General features: G+C 39.2%; 2 protein-coding genes across 6 annotated transcripts in view; both read left to right on the forward strand.

Annotated features, from left to right (window-relative positions):
* Positions 1 to 101: 101 nt before the first annotated feature.
* c13h3orf33 (chromosome 13 C3orf33 homolog) lies at positions 102 to 5,072 on the forward strand. Of its 5 annotated transcripts, none has more exons than XM_004075355.4 (5): positions 102 to 301; positions 588 to 647; positions 1,548 to 1,704; positions 4,488 to 4,582; positions 4,777 to 5,072. In XM_004075355.4, the coding sequence occupies exons 1-5, from the start codon at positions 131 to 133 to the stop codon at positions 5,032 to 5,034; spliced, it is 741 nt and encodes a 246-aa protein (XP_004075403.1). In that variant the 5' UTR covers positions 102 to 130; the 3' UTR covers positions 5,035 to 5,072. The 5 variants fall into 5 exon arrangements, with proteins under 5 accessions (XP_004075403.1, XP_011480777.1, XP_004075402.1 ...); XM_011482475.3 differs by having other exon boundaries at positions 4,780 to 5,072; XM_004075354.4 differs by having other exon boundaries at positions 104 to 301; positions 4,488 to 4,648.
* Positions 5,073 to 7,161: 2,089 nt separating this feature from the next.
* Positions 7,162 to 18,124, forward strand: part of plch1 (phospholipase C eta 1) — a 65,937-nt gene continuing 54,974 nt past the window's right edge. Inside the window, exon 1 of the mRNA XM_004075598.4 lies at positions 7,162 to 7,724. The gene's annotated coding sequence lies outside the window, so the exon portion shown is untranslated. The remainder of the gene's footprint in view (positions 7,725 to 18,124) is intronic.

Below are 18,124 nucleotides of genomic sequence, written 5' to 3' on the forward strand. Positions count from 1 at the left end.
CTTTATGTCAACTTAATGTACTCAGGAGGAGCACTCGAGACCCATCCTGTCATATTCGAAGCAGACCACGGGGCGGAGACTCTGTGCAAGCTATTTAAACACGCCCCGCCCCCAATGGGCGGGACCTCCGATGCATCGAGAAAATGTCAACAACATGCCGGAGTGTTCCAGAGAAACAGAAAGCGAGGAAGCAGCAACAACGGCGGCGAACGGGCGTCAAACAGTTAAAGGAAACAATACCTCCCACAACATCGTATCTTTAATATCTAAGATCGCAGATGAACATATCTCGGTCGTGCGGGTAGGAGTTTTCTTTGTTTGAAAAATGCCTTGCCACGAACAAAAGCGTACACGTTATGCGCTAAACGTGTGACGGTCGTCCTTTACTTCGATGGTAGCTTCCAAGGGGAAAGAAACCAAAGAAAAATGGAATGTTCCTGAATACATAGTGGCCTCATGAATTAGCTCTATGTTGTTCACAGCAGCTCCATTGTCATCGTCAATGAGGAGTTAGATTTCTTTTTTCATTCCTTCATCATTCATTCATTGTCTCCCTGCAAATCCTATGTACCTGTCCTGTCTCCCAGAGCTTCAGCACTTGTCTGGCCGTGGCTGGAGTCATTCTAATAGCAAGGAGCATCAAACTGGTAAGACATGGAGACACACTCATAATGTCTAAAATAATAATAACTCAAACATAGCAAAAATAAAACATTCAACACAACTGAAAACTTTACAGGTAGAAATCAATATTTTATGCTAAAATGCATTATTAGACTAAGTCAAAGTCAAAGGGTAGATTAAAGCAAAAAATAATTTTCCAAAAAATCAACAAGTGATTTTTGAAACTTGTAAAACATAAAAAACACACACATTTTAAATAGTTACAATCTTGTTTTTAAGAATCTGCATGTTTTGCCATAAACAAAGTACAGTTTTGATCCAAGGACGCAGCTTTTAATGTAATCGCAAAAAGATATCTGATATCAATGAAAAACATGCAAAAATAAATAAATAAAATCTTGTTTTTACATTTTACTTTTGTAGGATCAATAAAGTTCTATTCTATTCCACTTTAAATGTTTATACACATGCATACCAAACAGGTACATAGTGGTAGTATGATGACATGGAGACATGTTTGTAATATGTACTGTATAACACATCAACACATGCCTTTTAAGATCATGTTAAATTAGCCACAAAAAATGTCACTTTTCGCCCAAGATGTGGTATTTAGGTTTGTACTAAAATGTGAGGAAGACAAAAGATTGATGAGCCAAGTCAAAGAATCAGACTGAAATTTAAAAGTAACCCCAAAAGGGGCATTTCTGTGAATCCTGCTTTGCAGGTTTACTGATAGTGAATAGAAAATTACCATGTTTTCAACCTGGTATTCTCTCAGACTCTCAGGAGACATCTAGGATTAAAGATGACGTTGTGTCTGTCTTTCACATCAGTATTAACATTCTCTTATTCAACTGTACAAGTTACAGTATTTAACTTAAAAAAAAAAGTTGTTCAGCTTTGTCGTTTTATTCCCCCAGCTCACAAAATTTCAAGCTGCACGTGAGATCCCTGCTCTCTTCATTGAGAGGAATGTCCGCCTCCGTGGGAAAGTTCATTCGATCACAGAAAAAGGAATTGAAGTGGAACATGTGCCAATTTATCTGCCTGTTCTCTCTACATTACTGTCTAAACGGGGTAAGATGGGAGAGGGATTTTTTAAAGTGAACCATGTGTTCTGATGACCAACTTTGGTATAACAAACAAAAAGGCTTAAGAAAAGTGCAATATTCAAAATAAACAATTTTATTCTTATTAGTTATGTCCCCGGTAAATATATTTAAATATTCACAGTCTTAAAAATAATTAGTTTTTTTGGCAGAGGGAGGAAACTTTCTTTACTTTTTAGATCATACAAACTTTATTTGTATTGCAGTTTTCCGACAAACGTAACTTAAAACTCTCAACATTAAAAACATTTTCCAATTTCAAAAACCAGAAGCAAGCCAAAAAAAATAAATTGTGACAACACAGACCCCCCCTCACCCTTACACACACACTCACATGCATACGCATCATAATTATGCATAAATGATTCAATAATACAATGTGGAGTAGAATCCTGGCTTGATACTTAAGCGTGAAAATGATACCATCTGATACAATGGCATTAGATGGATATGACAGCCCAAGACCTAAAAAACATTTATAAACCAATAAAACAACTTTAAAATGAATCCTGAATTTCACTGGGAGCCCACTCAGCAATTTCAAAATTGGTGTATTGTGTTCCTGACCCTTGGTCCTCGGCAGCTCATGCACAGCTGAATTCTGCAGTAGTTGAAGGTTAAATATCCTCTTTCTTGGAAGATCAGAGAGCAGGGCATTAAAACATTCTAATCTGCTAAAAATAAAAGCATGCATTAGCGCCTCTGTGCTGGCAAGAGAGAGAAATCAAATCAAATCAAATCAAACTTTATTTATAAAGCACTTTTCATATAAAAATATAACACAAAGTGCTTTACATTAAAACAACAAAATATAAAAACAAGCAAGCATTAATAAATAAATAAATAAATAATAGGGCCCCCCTCCCCGTACCTAGCCCCCCACGCCTTTCACACCTCCCACTCTCTAACTGATGGAAAATGACAATGAAAAATAGGCTGTAAAACATATGCTGAGCACAAAAACATGATGCGGGAAACGCTAGTAATTGGAACCTCCCCCCCCTGTGAACAGCCGCATAGACAGCCAAATGCAACATCACAGGCGGGGACCGCTCCACCACAGCTAAGCGGTGATGCAGGTCCCCACCCAGAGCCGCAGTGGCTGAACAGCAGCCGTCCCAGATGGAGAGGTTCCAGCTGAGGAAGCACCGGAAATAAAAATGAATAAAAATTGAGAATCAAAAAGTAAACATATTGATAAAAACGATAAAACATTGAAATAAGGTAAATTAAAATAACACGTTAAAAATCAGGTTCACGTTCATAAAACAAGATAAAATGGATAAAGAAATAAAATAAAAATAGAAAATACATATAGATAAATAACTGAATAAATAAAAAAAAGTAGTAAAATAAATAAATAATAAATAAAAATTAGCTAAAAGCCAGGTTAAAAAGATGGGTCTTGAGCCTTTTCTTAAAAGTATCAATGCTCTCTGCGGCTCTCAGGCCCTCTGGCAGACTGTTCCATAAGCGGGGACCATAGTGCTGAAATGCAGCTTCTCCATAGGTTTTAGTTTTTACAGTTGGAATGGTTAACAGACCAGTGCCAGAGGATCTCAGGGTCCGCGAGGGTTCATATCTTACTAAAAGATCTGATAAATAAGAAGGCGCAAGACCGTTAAGACATTTAAAAACTGTTAAAAGTATTTTAAAATCAATCCTGAAGCATATGGGGAGCCAATGCAGGGATTTTAAAATTGGGGTGATTCTCCAGAATTCTGGAGAAGCTGAATGTTCCTAATATTTGTTTTTGGAAGACCAGCAAGCAGGGCGTTACAGTAATCAATTTTACTTAAATGGACAGTAACAGATTGACGTATAAAACTCAGGGGACGGAGAGAAAATGAACAAAATAAAGAATGGTTCTCAGCCGACCACGAGTCGATTCCCATCGTTCACATTAATGATCTGTTCAAAGGATTCGATTTGTTCGCGAACATCACATCACTAACTCGCACGCTGTTGCCCTGTCTGTCACAAACCTGCCTGCTTTCAGTGAAAGTTCAATCCAGTCAGACTGAACCATTTAGAAAAAAAATGGGGTTTGGAGAGTGGCTCCTGCAGACATTGATGTTTCCAAAAAAAAAAAAAACGTTAGTGCCAAGACTTGAATTTAAAATATTCGTGATTATGTATTGGTTAAGGAAATTATTTTTTTCTGTTTTATCATTCCATAATTTTGGGGGGCCTCTGTGCCCCCCCTGTCTGGGCTCCTAGAGTCAGCCACCTCTCCCCCAGACCTGTGTCTAAAACAAGAACATAAAAATAAATATAAAAATATTCATAATAACATAAATACATTAAGACATGTCTTTCCACCAATTCATCGATAAAAAATCATCACAATGCAGTTTTCAATAATTTAACAGATAATATCATAAAGTTTTACATTTATGTACAGATCCTTCTCAGTGTGAACTGAACAAATCAGGCATAGTGGCATTGAACAACCTCTTTTTTCTTATCCTGTTACGGAAAATTGTCAGTGTGGCAGTTTTGCTTTAGAATGTCAGAGTCAGATTAATGTGATCCTGTTATGACTAAGTGGAAGAAAAGCCTGTTACTGTCCCTTCAAATAATGGTTCTCATAGAGTGTTGGTCTTATCTTATATAAGTTGCACTATTATCCTTTATTTTTTAGTTTTTGGTGGTTTTGGGGATATTTCTTTCTTATAAATATGTGTTTTGACCATCATATTTGTACATCGCACTGAGTTTCATAAAGTCCCCTTTCATTGTTTTCTTCAGATGTGTCCACTTCAACGATGCTGGTGCATCTGGCAGGAGTGGAGCTGACACCAGAGGGGCAGATATGGTTACAGAATACCCTGGCACCTACCCAGGTGGTGTGGCTAAAACTTATCAGCAGAGAGGACAATGCTTTGAATTGTTTGGTGTCCCACAACAGGGTGAGGCATCTCCTCACTCTAGCAAAATAGCTGAAGTCTCAAACACCATCAAATATAAACCCAGTTTGTAAATTATGAATGTTTTGAAATTGAAAAAAAAAATTATTGAAATTTCTTCATCTTTCCAGCAGGGGTCAATGTGGGGCCACTGCATGAATGAAGAGGTCCTCAAGCTTGGCCTGGCTCGCACTGCGCCTATTGTGGGAGTGCAGCCTGAGTCCCGCCTGTACTGGCGCCTGCACAAACGGCTGCACAGGGCTGAGCTGAAAGCTGAGAAGAAGGGACGGGGCTTTTGGAAAGAGGAAAGTCCGTGGGAGAGAACTTTCAAGGCTGTCAGGGACAGCTCTATAATCAGACTGATGAAGACCATCTTTAAACGGTCTTGACAAATAATTGCGGTGTGTTAAAAAGTTGTGAAAGTCAATGATAGTTATTGATATTTGTATTATGTCATTGGATTCCTGAAGTCACTGTAATAACTCCAAACAGTTTTAGTTCACATCAACACAGAATCACATTTTTTCATATTATTTACCTTAAGTTTGTTCATTTTCAAATCACAAATCTGGCTTCACCTTGGTCAGAAAAATCTGACTTCACTGATGTTACACCAGTTAAAAAAAAAACCTGTAATACACAAGAACAGTTCTGTCTCAAAAAGCCAGCTCTGTGTTTTTGTGCACAAAGATGGCTCTGCCTCCATAATGCTAAGCTGGTTCTATCTTGATTACTCCAAGCCGGCTCTCCCGATGTCAAACTAAACTAGGGCTGTGTCTGATTTCCAATCCTAATCCCTAACTACTAAATACCTGTATAGTGAAGAACTATATAGTGCCCTGGATTTTAAAAGAAATTCTGACACCATTCTCACTACTTTTTTTTTAAACGACAAATATGATGTCATCGATTTTACAAAGTGAAAATCTAATTGAAATGAGCGTTTTGCGACAATTAGTTATGTGTCCTCTGTGTTCTGAAGATGAAAACGTTGATGGCTAATTAAAAAAATGAATTTAAATAAAAATTTTCGCCAATTATTCAAACGCAGTGCATTGTGGTCTATTTTCGCCAATCTAGTGAGCATCGATGCACACTGGTTTTTGCAGAGACTTCTGCTGCCCCCGTGAGCCGGTCCCAGATAAGCGGTGAAAGATGGACTTCTGGGAATTTTCTAGAGCACTCGATTTTGTAATTGTCGATTCAGACAGCCCTACAAAATGGCGAATGCACTATATAGTGCACTATGGAGTGAGTAGTGAAGGAATTCGGACACAACCTAGCTCTGCCTGTGTTACACTGGGCTGGCTCCGCCTCCATCCGGTTTAGCAACATAGTCAAATTACTTAATTAAGATAGTTGTTCAGTTCAACTAGGTCGAAATTGTGAGCGATTTCTTAAAAAAAAGTCATGTCATAAATTATAAACAACAGAACAATGTTAGTTTTTACATCTGCTATTTTTTATATTTAAAGTAATTTTTTTAAAATGCATTAATTTAGCAGTAAAATGAAATTTTCCAACCATGTAGAAAGGGTGGACCCCTGAGCACCTTGCCCGTCAAGACAAGTGTGTGTGTGTTTGGGGGGGCATTCAGCTGAACTTAAGTCGGGGGTGGTGTATGTTAATGGTGTTCAAAAAAAAAAAGATAGAAGGAGGGGGGTCTGTTGCTATAGAAACACCAAATGTGAAACACAAAGCCAACTAAAGGCTGGAGTCTATATTGGTCCTCTTGGGATCCTTATATGTTAAGTGTAAGGGGATCTTCCTGTACTTGAAAAGCCGGTCCATTTAGGGATTATTTCAACAAGATGGTTACAGTATGTATGCATTTTAACCCTGGGTGACACCTTAATATTTAAAATGTAACCAAATAAATAAGTTTAAACAGCTATAAAGAAAATATTGTTAACATTTAAAGCATCGTATTAATTAGATATGATGCATTTATTTTGCATACTTCTGGGTTGGTTATGGTCTTCATTTGGTTCTTCAGTCTTTACAGAAGAATGCACTCTGCCCTATAGTTGCTGTCCACGCTTATGCGGGAAAAGAGGAGGAGGTCTGCAAAATAGGCCAAACTGCAATGAGCCCCATGGGGTGCAGGGTAAAGGGGTCTCAGTGTGGTGAAAGGTACTGCTGTCAATCCACTGGGCACCAGGAGATTAGTACTGAGTGGAGGAGGGTCAGAGGGGGGGGAGAGAAGAGGGATTTTGGTTGAGAAACACAAAGGCACAAGAGGTGGAGTTAGGGATCGGGAAAGAGAATGAAGGAAAAAGGGAGAGGAAGAGAAATCTGTGTGTGTTTTTTTCGGGAGGGTGGGAGTGGGTTGATGAATCAGCTCGTCGCTTTTGTTGTGCAAATGTTACTAGAGACTGTTACTGCCAGAGAGACCTGTGATTGGTGGGCTGTTTAAAATTGTAAGGTGCACTGGAGGCTGATGGCTGTTGCTGCTAGACTTTGAACTGCCACAGGAGGAGGAGGAGTGGGAGGCAAACCACGGCTGAGGGAGGCAAACATGGGGAATGCTTTAAAGGCTCACTACAGCTGAGAGATATAGTTTCTGAGCTGCTCAGAGAGGAAGCAGACGTCCAGATCTAAACTTTAAAGGCAGACTTTATTTGTCTTAGGCAAAGGATGTAGGGCATCTCGTAAATTTGAGCTTTTAGCCCTGGTTAGATGACAAATTGAATCAAAACAACACCTGCACTTTTTAAATGTCAGCAGTGGAAGCTATTCTATTTTTTATTTCTTAAACTTTAATGGGAGACGTGAAAGGAAGTCTTTTTTTTCAGAAAGCAGTTCCGTTCCATAATCCATGTCAGGCTTTGTCACACTCACTATCTCACACTAGCAGCAGTCATTTCAAAAGGCACCATGCTTGATGTAGTGGTGGGAACTCACCCACACAGAGGAGTTGTTGGGACCTTTTCTGAGCCAAACTGCTGGAACTACTGCTCGTTTCATTCCACACCGATGCCATGGGTGTTTGGTGTGTGATGAACCGCTTTTGCTGCTGCTGGTGAAAAGGAGTGAGTTTTCTGAGGACCACAGAACTCCAAAAAACTGCAACTGTCTTGTAAGTAAACTATTGCCAAGTCCAAAATATATTTCCAATCATATTTACTTTTAAAAAAGAATATTTATTTGCTTCCAGTGTTTGATTCTTACCTAATCACTTCTCTGGGCGCCACTCTGCTTATAAAGCTGTCACTTTAAATTTACAGTTGTTAGGCAACTGTATGCCGTATCCAAGCAGTTGGGTACCTAACAAACTTGCCCTTGCAGGACACAAGGATCCTTAAACAATCAACACATTTCAGCAAATATGTTTGCTGCAGGTAGAATACAGACAATGATGATGGATACATTTTTTACCATGGGAGGATTTCAGCAGCCTGTTTTGACACTCAGATTCGTGTATTTTTGTGACTTTGGGGACCTTTTTCTACACAATCTCTGGAGTTTAGAAAAGTGTGACATTCTAGATATTTTCTGAGGCCTCACAGACTTTAGACTTTCACAGACTTCTTTTCTGCTGCTTTGCAGCAATACAGGACAAACAAAGGCTTTCATTTGTAGCCATCCCAATGAGAAAGAGGAGGGCACTCCCCCATCTGAGGCACAGTCCTTGGGGATTTTTTAGATTTGATTTGAGAGGGTTGAGTGCGACTGACCCGGTGTGAAAGACAAAGAGAAAAAGGCAGCTGGTGTGAAACCAAGGCATGCCTGATGCCGCAGCACCAAACTGTACATCTATTTTCATTTTCTGGTCAACCTAAACGTGTTCATTTTGATTATCACTGATGTGCCCTTCTCCTCAGTAAAAAGACTTGTCCAGCAGGATTTCTTCCAAACTATGTTGCTGTTTCATGGCAAACTCACATGCACTGTGAAGAATGTGTGTATGTGCACAAACGCATTAGTGTGTTTGTGTCGGAATTCATAATCTGCAAAGTTTCGGCTCACTGTGAGAAGTATTGTGCACGGTGTATCGGCTTGCTTGTGGATACTCGACTCTCTGTAGGTGCTGAGATCCCTCATGAATAATATAACCTTCTCTGCAGAGAGAAAAGCAAAGGAGCAAACAGAACAGATCCAGAAGCACTGCGTTTTAATTGCACACGGGGTTAAACAAGCACACGCTGTTTTCATCCTAGAACATCTTAGAAGCTCACATGTTAACAGATTTTGCTCCAGGCAATTTCAGTTTTTCTGCAGAGAGTGGACAGTTCTTTATTCCTAGTTGTAGAAAATGTAAGTTGTTTGGGTCCAAAGGCATCATGCAAAAAGGGTTGAGGACTGAAATAGCTAGAAGACATGAGGCAAGATGTCACACGTGTAAAGAGTTTATCTGAAAATCAAAGACACGCTGGGTTTTGAAGGTACTGAAGGATCTTTAGATGAAGTAGAAAGTATTTCACCCTCTATTGTTATTTTCCATAAGCTTGTTACATTCTGGTCAGAATACATCACATAAAATTTCTAATTTCTATTGTCTTTGGCACTAGGACTGTGGTTCAGTGGGATGTCCAGTCAATTTGCTTACAGAACGTTTCTGGTTTTAGAGCAGGTTGGTCCTGGAATGCCATTGGTTATAAAACCTTCACACATTACTACTCTGTGGTGACCCCTTTTATGGGAAGTAGCTGGAAAACAAAACAACAACAACTTTGTTTTTGCTTTTTATTACTGTCTTCTGGAACTCCTCAGATAGTAAATGAGAGTACTGCCCGTGTGTGAAGCAGCTATGGCCTCTAGGTAACCTCAAGCTGTGTGTTTGTCTCATTAACAGGTCAAAAGGATCACAGCAACAGGCTTATCTGGACAAATAAAATGTGGCATCTTCATTACCTTTTTATCTTAGCCTAAGATCCTAGTAGGTTGAACAAGGCAACAGTCAATATAACAGTTACAAAAATATGATCATTTTTAGGAATTTTCTGACAAAAATGATCTCAGCTGCAGAAAAATTTCACTTCCTGAGTTAATACCTTAGTTGCAACTACCCTTACAGATAAATGTGGGCTTTCTGGGGGCAAAAAATGTATAAATTTGTGAGGGACACGCATGTGACCTTACAAAATATCAAGGCTGTAGACTTTTCCACAAGCCTGTAGAGTGAAAATGTTCTTGCACATGTTTTTTTTCTACAAGCATGCTGTTTGTGACAGGTCGTAGTGAACACTGAAAAAACACAAGGGAGTAAGTAAGGGTGAGGTAGGTGAGATGCAGGCACGTCGTATGGAGTTTTCATTTATTTCACGCCCACCCCTACATCTTGCGCACTGCTCAAGGAGCCTGTTAGTGCTGTTTAGGTGAAAAGTCTGTGCTCCTTGCACTCCTTGTGTACAGCATGACTGTTGAAATTTAGGAAATTAGACAATCCGTTTATGGGCGTCCGATGGGCACACATGTATCACCTGCACACCCTGTGCTTGTGACATTTGCCTGTTGTCAGTAAGTGGCCAATAAGCGCACCTTACTAGTGATTAGAGTGTAACAGCATCACCTGCACATCATAAGTGTAAGCAACTTACCAGACGTCGTACCAAATGTTTGACTATTTTACGTTGCATTTTCATGACGTCCCTTAAGGTGGCCACACAAGAACCAAGTGAACTGCAAGACACGCCTGTGCACCTGCAGTTATTCTTGTCTACATCCCTTCACGGGTCCAGACAAGCCAAAAACCCGCAGCACCCGTATGGGTCAACTTCCTCTTTGAATTGCATGTGACTCAGGCTGTAGGTAGCGTGAGCTAATTATCACAGCTACTATAAGGCCATGTGTCATCTATTATTTTTCTTAACTTATCTTAAGAGCAGCTTTTTTAATGCCAACCAATAAGTGAGTTCTAAGAAGCATCCGTCTGACCATCAGTATTCCTGACTGTTTACTCTGATAACTGCTTAACAAGCTATTACAAGCTACTCATTGACTTAGTAGAACCTAAATGGCTGACATCCTGTTTGCTATTATCCATCAGGGTTCCAACTGACTTGTAGTCTAGGTTGATCTTCAGAGAGAAACATACGTTTGTTTGATGTGAGACCACAAAGAGTTAAATGGACCATTTAATCCATGTCTGCTTGAAGGTTTGAGGGAACTTATGGAGTCTGATGTCACTGAATGGAAGCACACAAAAACACAGACACACATTGTCTAAAGTTGCAGCATGACTTGTATTCATTAAGCCTTTATAACAGCAGGGCATATAATGTAAAACAGAACAAACGTCTGATTATCCGTGTCAGGGAGGCATGCTCTTTGGACTGTGTCAGTATTGAGCAGCAGATGCTGTTTTCTTTACCATTATGGACAGTAGAAATTCAAACCGCCTTTTTGTGTAAAACCTGTAGATATACAGACTGCATCCATCAGATTAGCAAACGTTTTTGACAATGGTAGACTAACTTTTGACTCTTTTTCACATCTTCAGTTATATTTGCTTTTTTCTTTAAACATTAGTGACCTTTTTTGTCTAGCTTTACTTCTTAACATCTACTCAAGACCCCCACAGGTCAGGACAAAATTATTTTCCCACAAAGATTCTTTACATTACTCCCTATTGTCAGCTTTCTACATTTAGAAAAATATTTCTTTATTTAGGAGTGTAATAAAACAAAGGCGACAATCATGTTAAGGTGCACCCGGAGTCACAAGAATAAGAGAAAATTGAAAAACAGAGACAAAATTAAAGCAGTGGGAAAATGTCATAGTGTATAGTATGCTTTGTTTAGGAGTCCAATGGGTAGGAACTGAGTTTGAGTCTGTTGGTCCTGGCTTTGTGGGATCTATATCTATATCTATCTACGCCAGGGGCAGAGCTACAAGGGGAAAGGGGTGGCACCTGCCCCTCTCTGCAAAAGCTTTGCCTCTCCACTTGCCCACCCATTTTTGAGTCAATATTATTTTATTATTGACACAGATTTAGCAATAATCAATACAGGCATCCTTCAAAGAAGCATTACACAAATGAAACTGTTTGAAATACTCATGTTTGATCTTTTCATTAGTGATGGCTTGCTGCTCTGCTGTTCTCGTTTTCCACCCTTACAAAGTCTTCCGACCCCCCCCAATAAAATGTTTTAGCAGTGCTAGAATTAGGTAAATTTCCTTTTCAATTAATTCCAAAGGATACTGCAGATGGAAACTAGCCTAAGGCTAAAATCTGGCATATTTATTTTTAAATGTTCATTAATATGCAATTTCCCTCTCTTAATTAATGTTCTAAATGTTTGCATGATTGTGGAGGAAGTCAACCCGTTCGAAGATAACATATAACTGTTATCTGAACAGCATAAACTACAGCAAAAGTCAGACCATTTATGAAATGAAAAATAGATTACTGGCATATCAACTATTGTGTTTAGTGGTCAAACTAATCTGCACTAATCTGCTGTCACATTACATATTTTACATGACTGGGATATTTGGCTCAATTTGTACTAGTGCATCCATGCATGTTTCCCTCTGGTACAACATGGTGGTTCTGTTTTGCCTTTAAAATGAGGATATATTGTAGGAGATTAAAGAGCAATTCCTCTGCACATGTTACGCATAAAAATAGAATGGAATGACCAAGCACTAATTCTCTGTTGGAGGAATTTCATGGCTCATTCGATGTCAATACAATCTAGAAAACTTTTCACTTGTGGGCATCCTCGACCTACTTCTCATCAGTGCCTAAAATAAAGCAGCTCTGATGGTCTGGCAGTAAAATATTTATTTTGAAGCTGCTCTCAGTGGAAGAACCTCTTACATGGAAAAGAGGATATCATGCTCTTGTGAGGTTTTGGCAGATTAGAAGGCTACTAAAGTTACATGCATTCAGGAGACTCCTTTTGCTAACTCTCGTGTCACATGCATGATAGTGGACACAGCCGCAAATGTTGACAGAGAAAGTCGTGAGTGCCATAACTTCATAAATGTTTACTGGCCATATTAATTTGGTCACTGGGGTATACTGTTTTGTATTCTAGAACGTATGAAAAATAAGATTTTGTTTTGCTCTCAAATGTACTTAGTTGCTAGAAATGGATGATTTAAGATCCAGTTCTTAATACTTCGAGCTAGTTTTCCACTGGGATATTGAAAACCAATAAGACAGATGTGGTTTCTTGTGAGTTTAGAAAGTCCACTGTCATGTTCTATATGCGTCCGTAACCCTTGTGCTCTCCTAGGCACTTTAACATTGGGAGTTGGGTCATCTACACCAACTAGACAGTGCGCTGAACCTTTTTTCTTCAATGATTTGTGATCTTCACGGGTGTCCATGGATTACATGACATACTCTTCACCTTTATCCACCTTTGTCATGGTAGGGAGAACACGTCAATGCAAGGGTGGGGTCATCTAAGATGGCACAAGGGTTAAACTGACTACCCATAGTTATAAGAATCCCGTCTAACTCAGAGACTCTTAGACACCTAACCGATTTCCTACTACAAGAACCTTGGCTGGTCTCTATGCCCCCACTTTCACACCTGAATCCTCCAGTAGACTTGGTTTGAATGGACGATGGATGCTGATAAAATTTAAACCTTCAATTGGGTTTAGTTTGCATCAAAACACTCTGAGAAGCAAACCCAAGACGGACGTGGAGTGACTTGCCTGTAGAAATCGCAGTTCCAACAGCCGCTCTTAAGGGGAGCCATTTCCCTAATCAAGCCCTGAGCAGGAAGGGAAACAAGCTAGAAAACACAGAATTTAATTTTCTTTCTTTGTTCCTCTGAATAGTTTGTGGAGCACTCACACTGAAGCTAACTCCACCAGAGTTTAATTGCATGTAAACCAAAATCTTTGCTTTCTAGTCAGCCGGGGTTTTGCTTCCATCAAAGTTTTCACAAATTCCAGACATAATGAACTCTGGTAAGGTTCAAAGATGCTGGTGAATGCGGACTTATAGAGCAAGTTCTTCAAATATGTGGATATCTGAGGGTTCTTTCAAACTGAGATAATCAGGTGAAAAAACAAACAAACAAAAAAGTAATACCTACACACGGTTTAGTTTGTGCTCACATTTATAGACAAAACTGCCTGGTAAAGTTATGCGGACAGAAGCTTTATTATTAATTGGGAATGAAGTTGTTTGCATTCTCGCCTCACAGAGAGGTTCAAATCTTGCCTGGGTCTTTTCTGTGTGGAGTTTGCATGTTCCCCTTGTGCATGTGTGGGTTTTCTCTGGGCACTCCGGTTTCCTCCCACAGTCCAAAAGGACATGCATTCTAAATGTTGATTAAGTAAGGTTTAATGGTCAACAAAGTGTGCGTTATCACTTTTTAACGCACGCCGTGGAAGCGGACGTGCGTTACATTCTGGTCAGACGTGCGTTAAAAATTAATAACGCACACTTCGAAGGCCATTAACCCGCTTATACCATGGTCACTTACAAAAGCAATACATATTAACCAGTTTTTAGTCCTTAATTCTTGTTTTTTTCTGATTTGGATCACTTTCCTCACAAAAAGCGGACTATTTGTTACGTGATGCGGCGCATCGCAAATAGGCCGCACCACCGCTGCAGTCAAGATTCGGCGATATATATATGCTGGTCTTTCCGATGGGTTGAATAAAGCATCAGTTCAGAGAGAAAGTTCACCTCTTACCACTTTTTTGTCCAAAGCAAAAGGTTGTTTTAAAGATTCCAGCGCAGTGATACAAAACATTTAAGTTAGGTGACCAGAACATCTTTTTTCACCGTGCGGTTATCAGGTTTCAATGCACACCCAGCAGCGAATCAGAATTGAGTATTCACCCGGACCATGGTATAATGAGTCTAAATTGTCCCTTAGGTGTGAATGTGATTGTGTGACAGTTTCACGACGTGTTCAGGTTGTACTCTGCCTTTGCCCAACAAAAGTTGGGATAGGCTCCAGCAACCCTGTGACCCCCAAAAGGATTAAGTGGCTTCAGAAGATGGATGGAAATATTATTATCAAATATGAGCATTCATCGGTCATCCAGCGGATTTCTGTTTATTGAGAAGCACCTTCAGCTGTTAAACCTTATTTATTATCCAGATCTTTTGTCCTTTGGTCCATTAGATAGTCTGTCAGCATTCACACTGTCACTAAACGACAGCAGAGTCTATCTGCAGGTAAACCATGATCTGGTTTTAAGGTGAACCAGAATTACACGTTTGGTCTGTATCAGAGTTCAGATGAGCCTTCACCTCAAAGTATAGGTGGATGAGGAAAAATACCAAGCAGTCTAATCTTAAAATGCACTAAAGTAGAAAAAGGTGCAACTAGATGAGATCCATGTTCCTTTCTCATTAACACCATAGTATTCCTTTGACTGCTCTTGCTGTTTTAGTGCAGGTCATTCTTGTTTTTATTCCTTCTGGTCTCCCTCCTTTTCGGCTGTCTTTCATTTTTTTAAGTGTCTGTAAATTCTAACTATAAATTATATTTAAAAAAAAAATTGAAATCACAGACTTTAACGTTTCAAATACAGTATGTGTTTTTCTTTTTATACACTTTGCATTCATTTTGGGCTAAACTTCTAAGGCTGTCAGTCTAATCAGACGATGATGACCCAAAGGCAAAACATGAGCTGTGGAGTTCTTGAGGAAATTTTAGTTTCAGCAGAACTCAGTCTACACATTTACATCAGTGAGCAACATTTTCACTTCTAAACTGAAGTTTGTCTGAAAACTGAAAGAGCAACAGGCCTTGTGGTTGAGTGTCTACCCTGAGAGTGAGTTCAAATCCAGGCAGAGTCATATCGAAGACTAAAAATGCTTGGCACTCAGTCTGACGGGGTTGAACCACCAAATGGTTTACCAGCATGGCTGTGCCTGCAGCTCACTGCTCCTCTAGGGGATAGGTCAAATAGAGAGAACAAATTTCACACACCTAATGAAAGTGTGACAGCTAATGAAACGTTAGCTTTACCAGGACTTTTGGGGTTGCTGGAGCTTATCTCTGCCATTGTTGGGTGAAGGTCCCCGAACGGGGTGCAAATTCACTGCAGTCACACAACCATTCACACTTAAGAAAAATTTGGAATCTCTAGAGAGGTCCCAGCTAGGATTTGAACCAGAGGTTTCTTACTTTTAGGCACTAACCACTACACCACTATTTGTCCTGCTTGTTTTATAATTACGATTAAAATTGCTTGCAAAGAAGAAATTCTTCAGGCAAGCAACTCTTTTGGCTCACTGAGTGTGCTCCATCAAATTTCAGACTTATTGGTCCTTGTTTGCAGTTTGTTTAAACTTTAAACGTTTGGGATTGGTGACATCATGTATGAGTCAAGATGTTGAGAACCTTGTAGCTAAAAATATCAGGAAAGCTGAGTTTAGTTTGGTTGATGCAAATACATTTATGTACCTCATACTTTATAAGCTTATCATGGACACACTAACACAATACCCCCCCCCCCCCTCTTAAAGAACCATAATAAAAACAAAAAAGAAAGTTTTCTTCATTGTCTTTGGAATCACATAGCTCATTCAAAAAAGCCTTAACTGGGATAGCCTTCATTTAGACTTTGTATATTTGGATACCTATCTGTTGAATTAGACTTTTTTAACCCTAGATGTTCTTTAATTTTACTGCAATTAAATGTGGTTAAGTTGCATCACCATCTGATTAAAACCCCTCAAACAATCCCTCCCAGTCACTTGCCTTTTTCACTCAACTCCTGCCTATAATTTAGAGACTGTTTTGAAAACATTCAGTAATTTAGAGACATTATTCTTCGACTAAGCTGTGACACTCAGAAGGGGCTCAGTTGTGAACTCAGAGCAGCTGAAAGGCATTACACAGATAAGTTAAATCAGACTGTATTAACCGCCAGGAAAAGCCCCAGATGACTCTGGCGCTTTAAGTATTAAGGCAACCACCACACATTCCATAAATTATTATTTTTTATTAAGTTACACGTTTTTACATTTGGGCATCACATGTCAAGTATTACACAGTTGGTAATAGCTTATGTTTTGTTTGGATCCCATCACAAACCTCTCTCTTTGGGCTCAGTGTCTAACTCAGTAGTTAAACAAAACATAATGGAGTAACACCAGCCTGCCTATTCAGAAGATCAACACAGTCACCTTTGTATGAGGTCACAACCTTTTTGCAAACCCAAAGACCCCCAACATGACGACTGGGAGAGTGACCGGCAGCAATCGTTTAGCTGATGGAAGGATTAACCGCACAATGAGTTAAGGGCAAGAACCCTATTGCAACTATTATTTGGAGTCAAACATGCAAAGTCAACCAGATGTGATAAATGATGCAACCTTCAACACTACAGCAACAAACACCAACAATAAAGTAAACAAAGTTAAGGCCCAAAGAGATTTACAAGACTGAATAACATCAACCTGTGACAGCCTGTCACAAGACCCTTTCATCCATGCATACACTCAGACACAGTTTACCAGACCACCAGGAGCAATGCAGGGCTCAGTGTCTTTCCCAAGGACTCTTAGACACAAACATGAATTCATCTTACCACCAGAGGTCAACTGCTTTACCTCTATGCCACATCCAGAAATGTTGCAGAATTTGGTGAAAACAAATTCTGGATTCAACCTCAGAATTTAAAAACAACCTCCTTTAGATTAGCCTGAAACTGACAAATGACTGGCTTCTTGTGCTTTCATTGGTCAGACTATTGGCAACTCACACAACTGTGTCAACATGGTATCCCTAAAGGGACAAACAACTTCTGAAACTTTGCTTCAACTATTTCTTTGCTGCAATCAACTTCTAATTGTTAAAGGCCTATAACATACACAGAACCTTTAAATTCTATGGAAAGAAAATAGTCTCAATGGATTTCTGTGTGCATCATACTTGATTTGTAACTATACAATACATTTTGTGTGTAACTGTGCGTACTTACAATTCTGTATTCAAAGTTTTGAAAACAGTTATCTTTAATGTACTCTTTAAATAGTACACACCAATCACCTGATACACACAGACAAAACCGCAATTACACACAGATCAGAGTTACAAGCACATGAAGGGCTTTGATACTCCTTTCATGTCTCCAGATGTGTGCATAAACGATGTGTTAAATGCTGCTAAAATGCTGGGTCATCAGAGTTTTCTCATCAGCCACTTTGAACTTATATTGTGAATGAAATCTAGTAAAAACTTTATATGTTTTCCACTTTCTTAAACAGATATGTCTCACTTATTAATATTTAAAAAAAAGACTCAGGTTACAGGTCGATGCAAGGGAGAGACCTAATCGACTCTCAGCTCTGTGGGTGCAAATCAAGCATTACACACCCACACACAATCCAAACACAAAAACAAGCAGTCTTTTGCACACACAGAAATCCACTGAGACTATTTTCTCTCCAAAAAAACTGTGTTAATCTCTTTGCTTTGTCATGAAGATAAATCTTCAAATTTATGCATTTATTTATATTTTTCTGAGTATTTCTATTCAGTGTGTGCACACACATAATCAGTAATTCTAATGCTCTCATTTTTTCCAAATAATCCTGTC

Source organism: Oryzias latipes, chromosome 13 (genome assembly GCF_002234675.1).
Source record: "Oryzias latipes chromosome 13, ASM223467v1".
NCBI lineage: Eukaryota > Metazoa > Chordata > Actinopteri > Beloniformes > Adrianichthyidae > Oryzias > Oryzias latipes.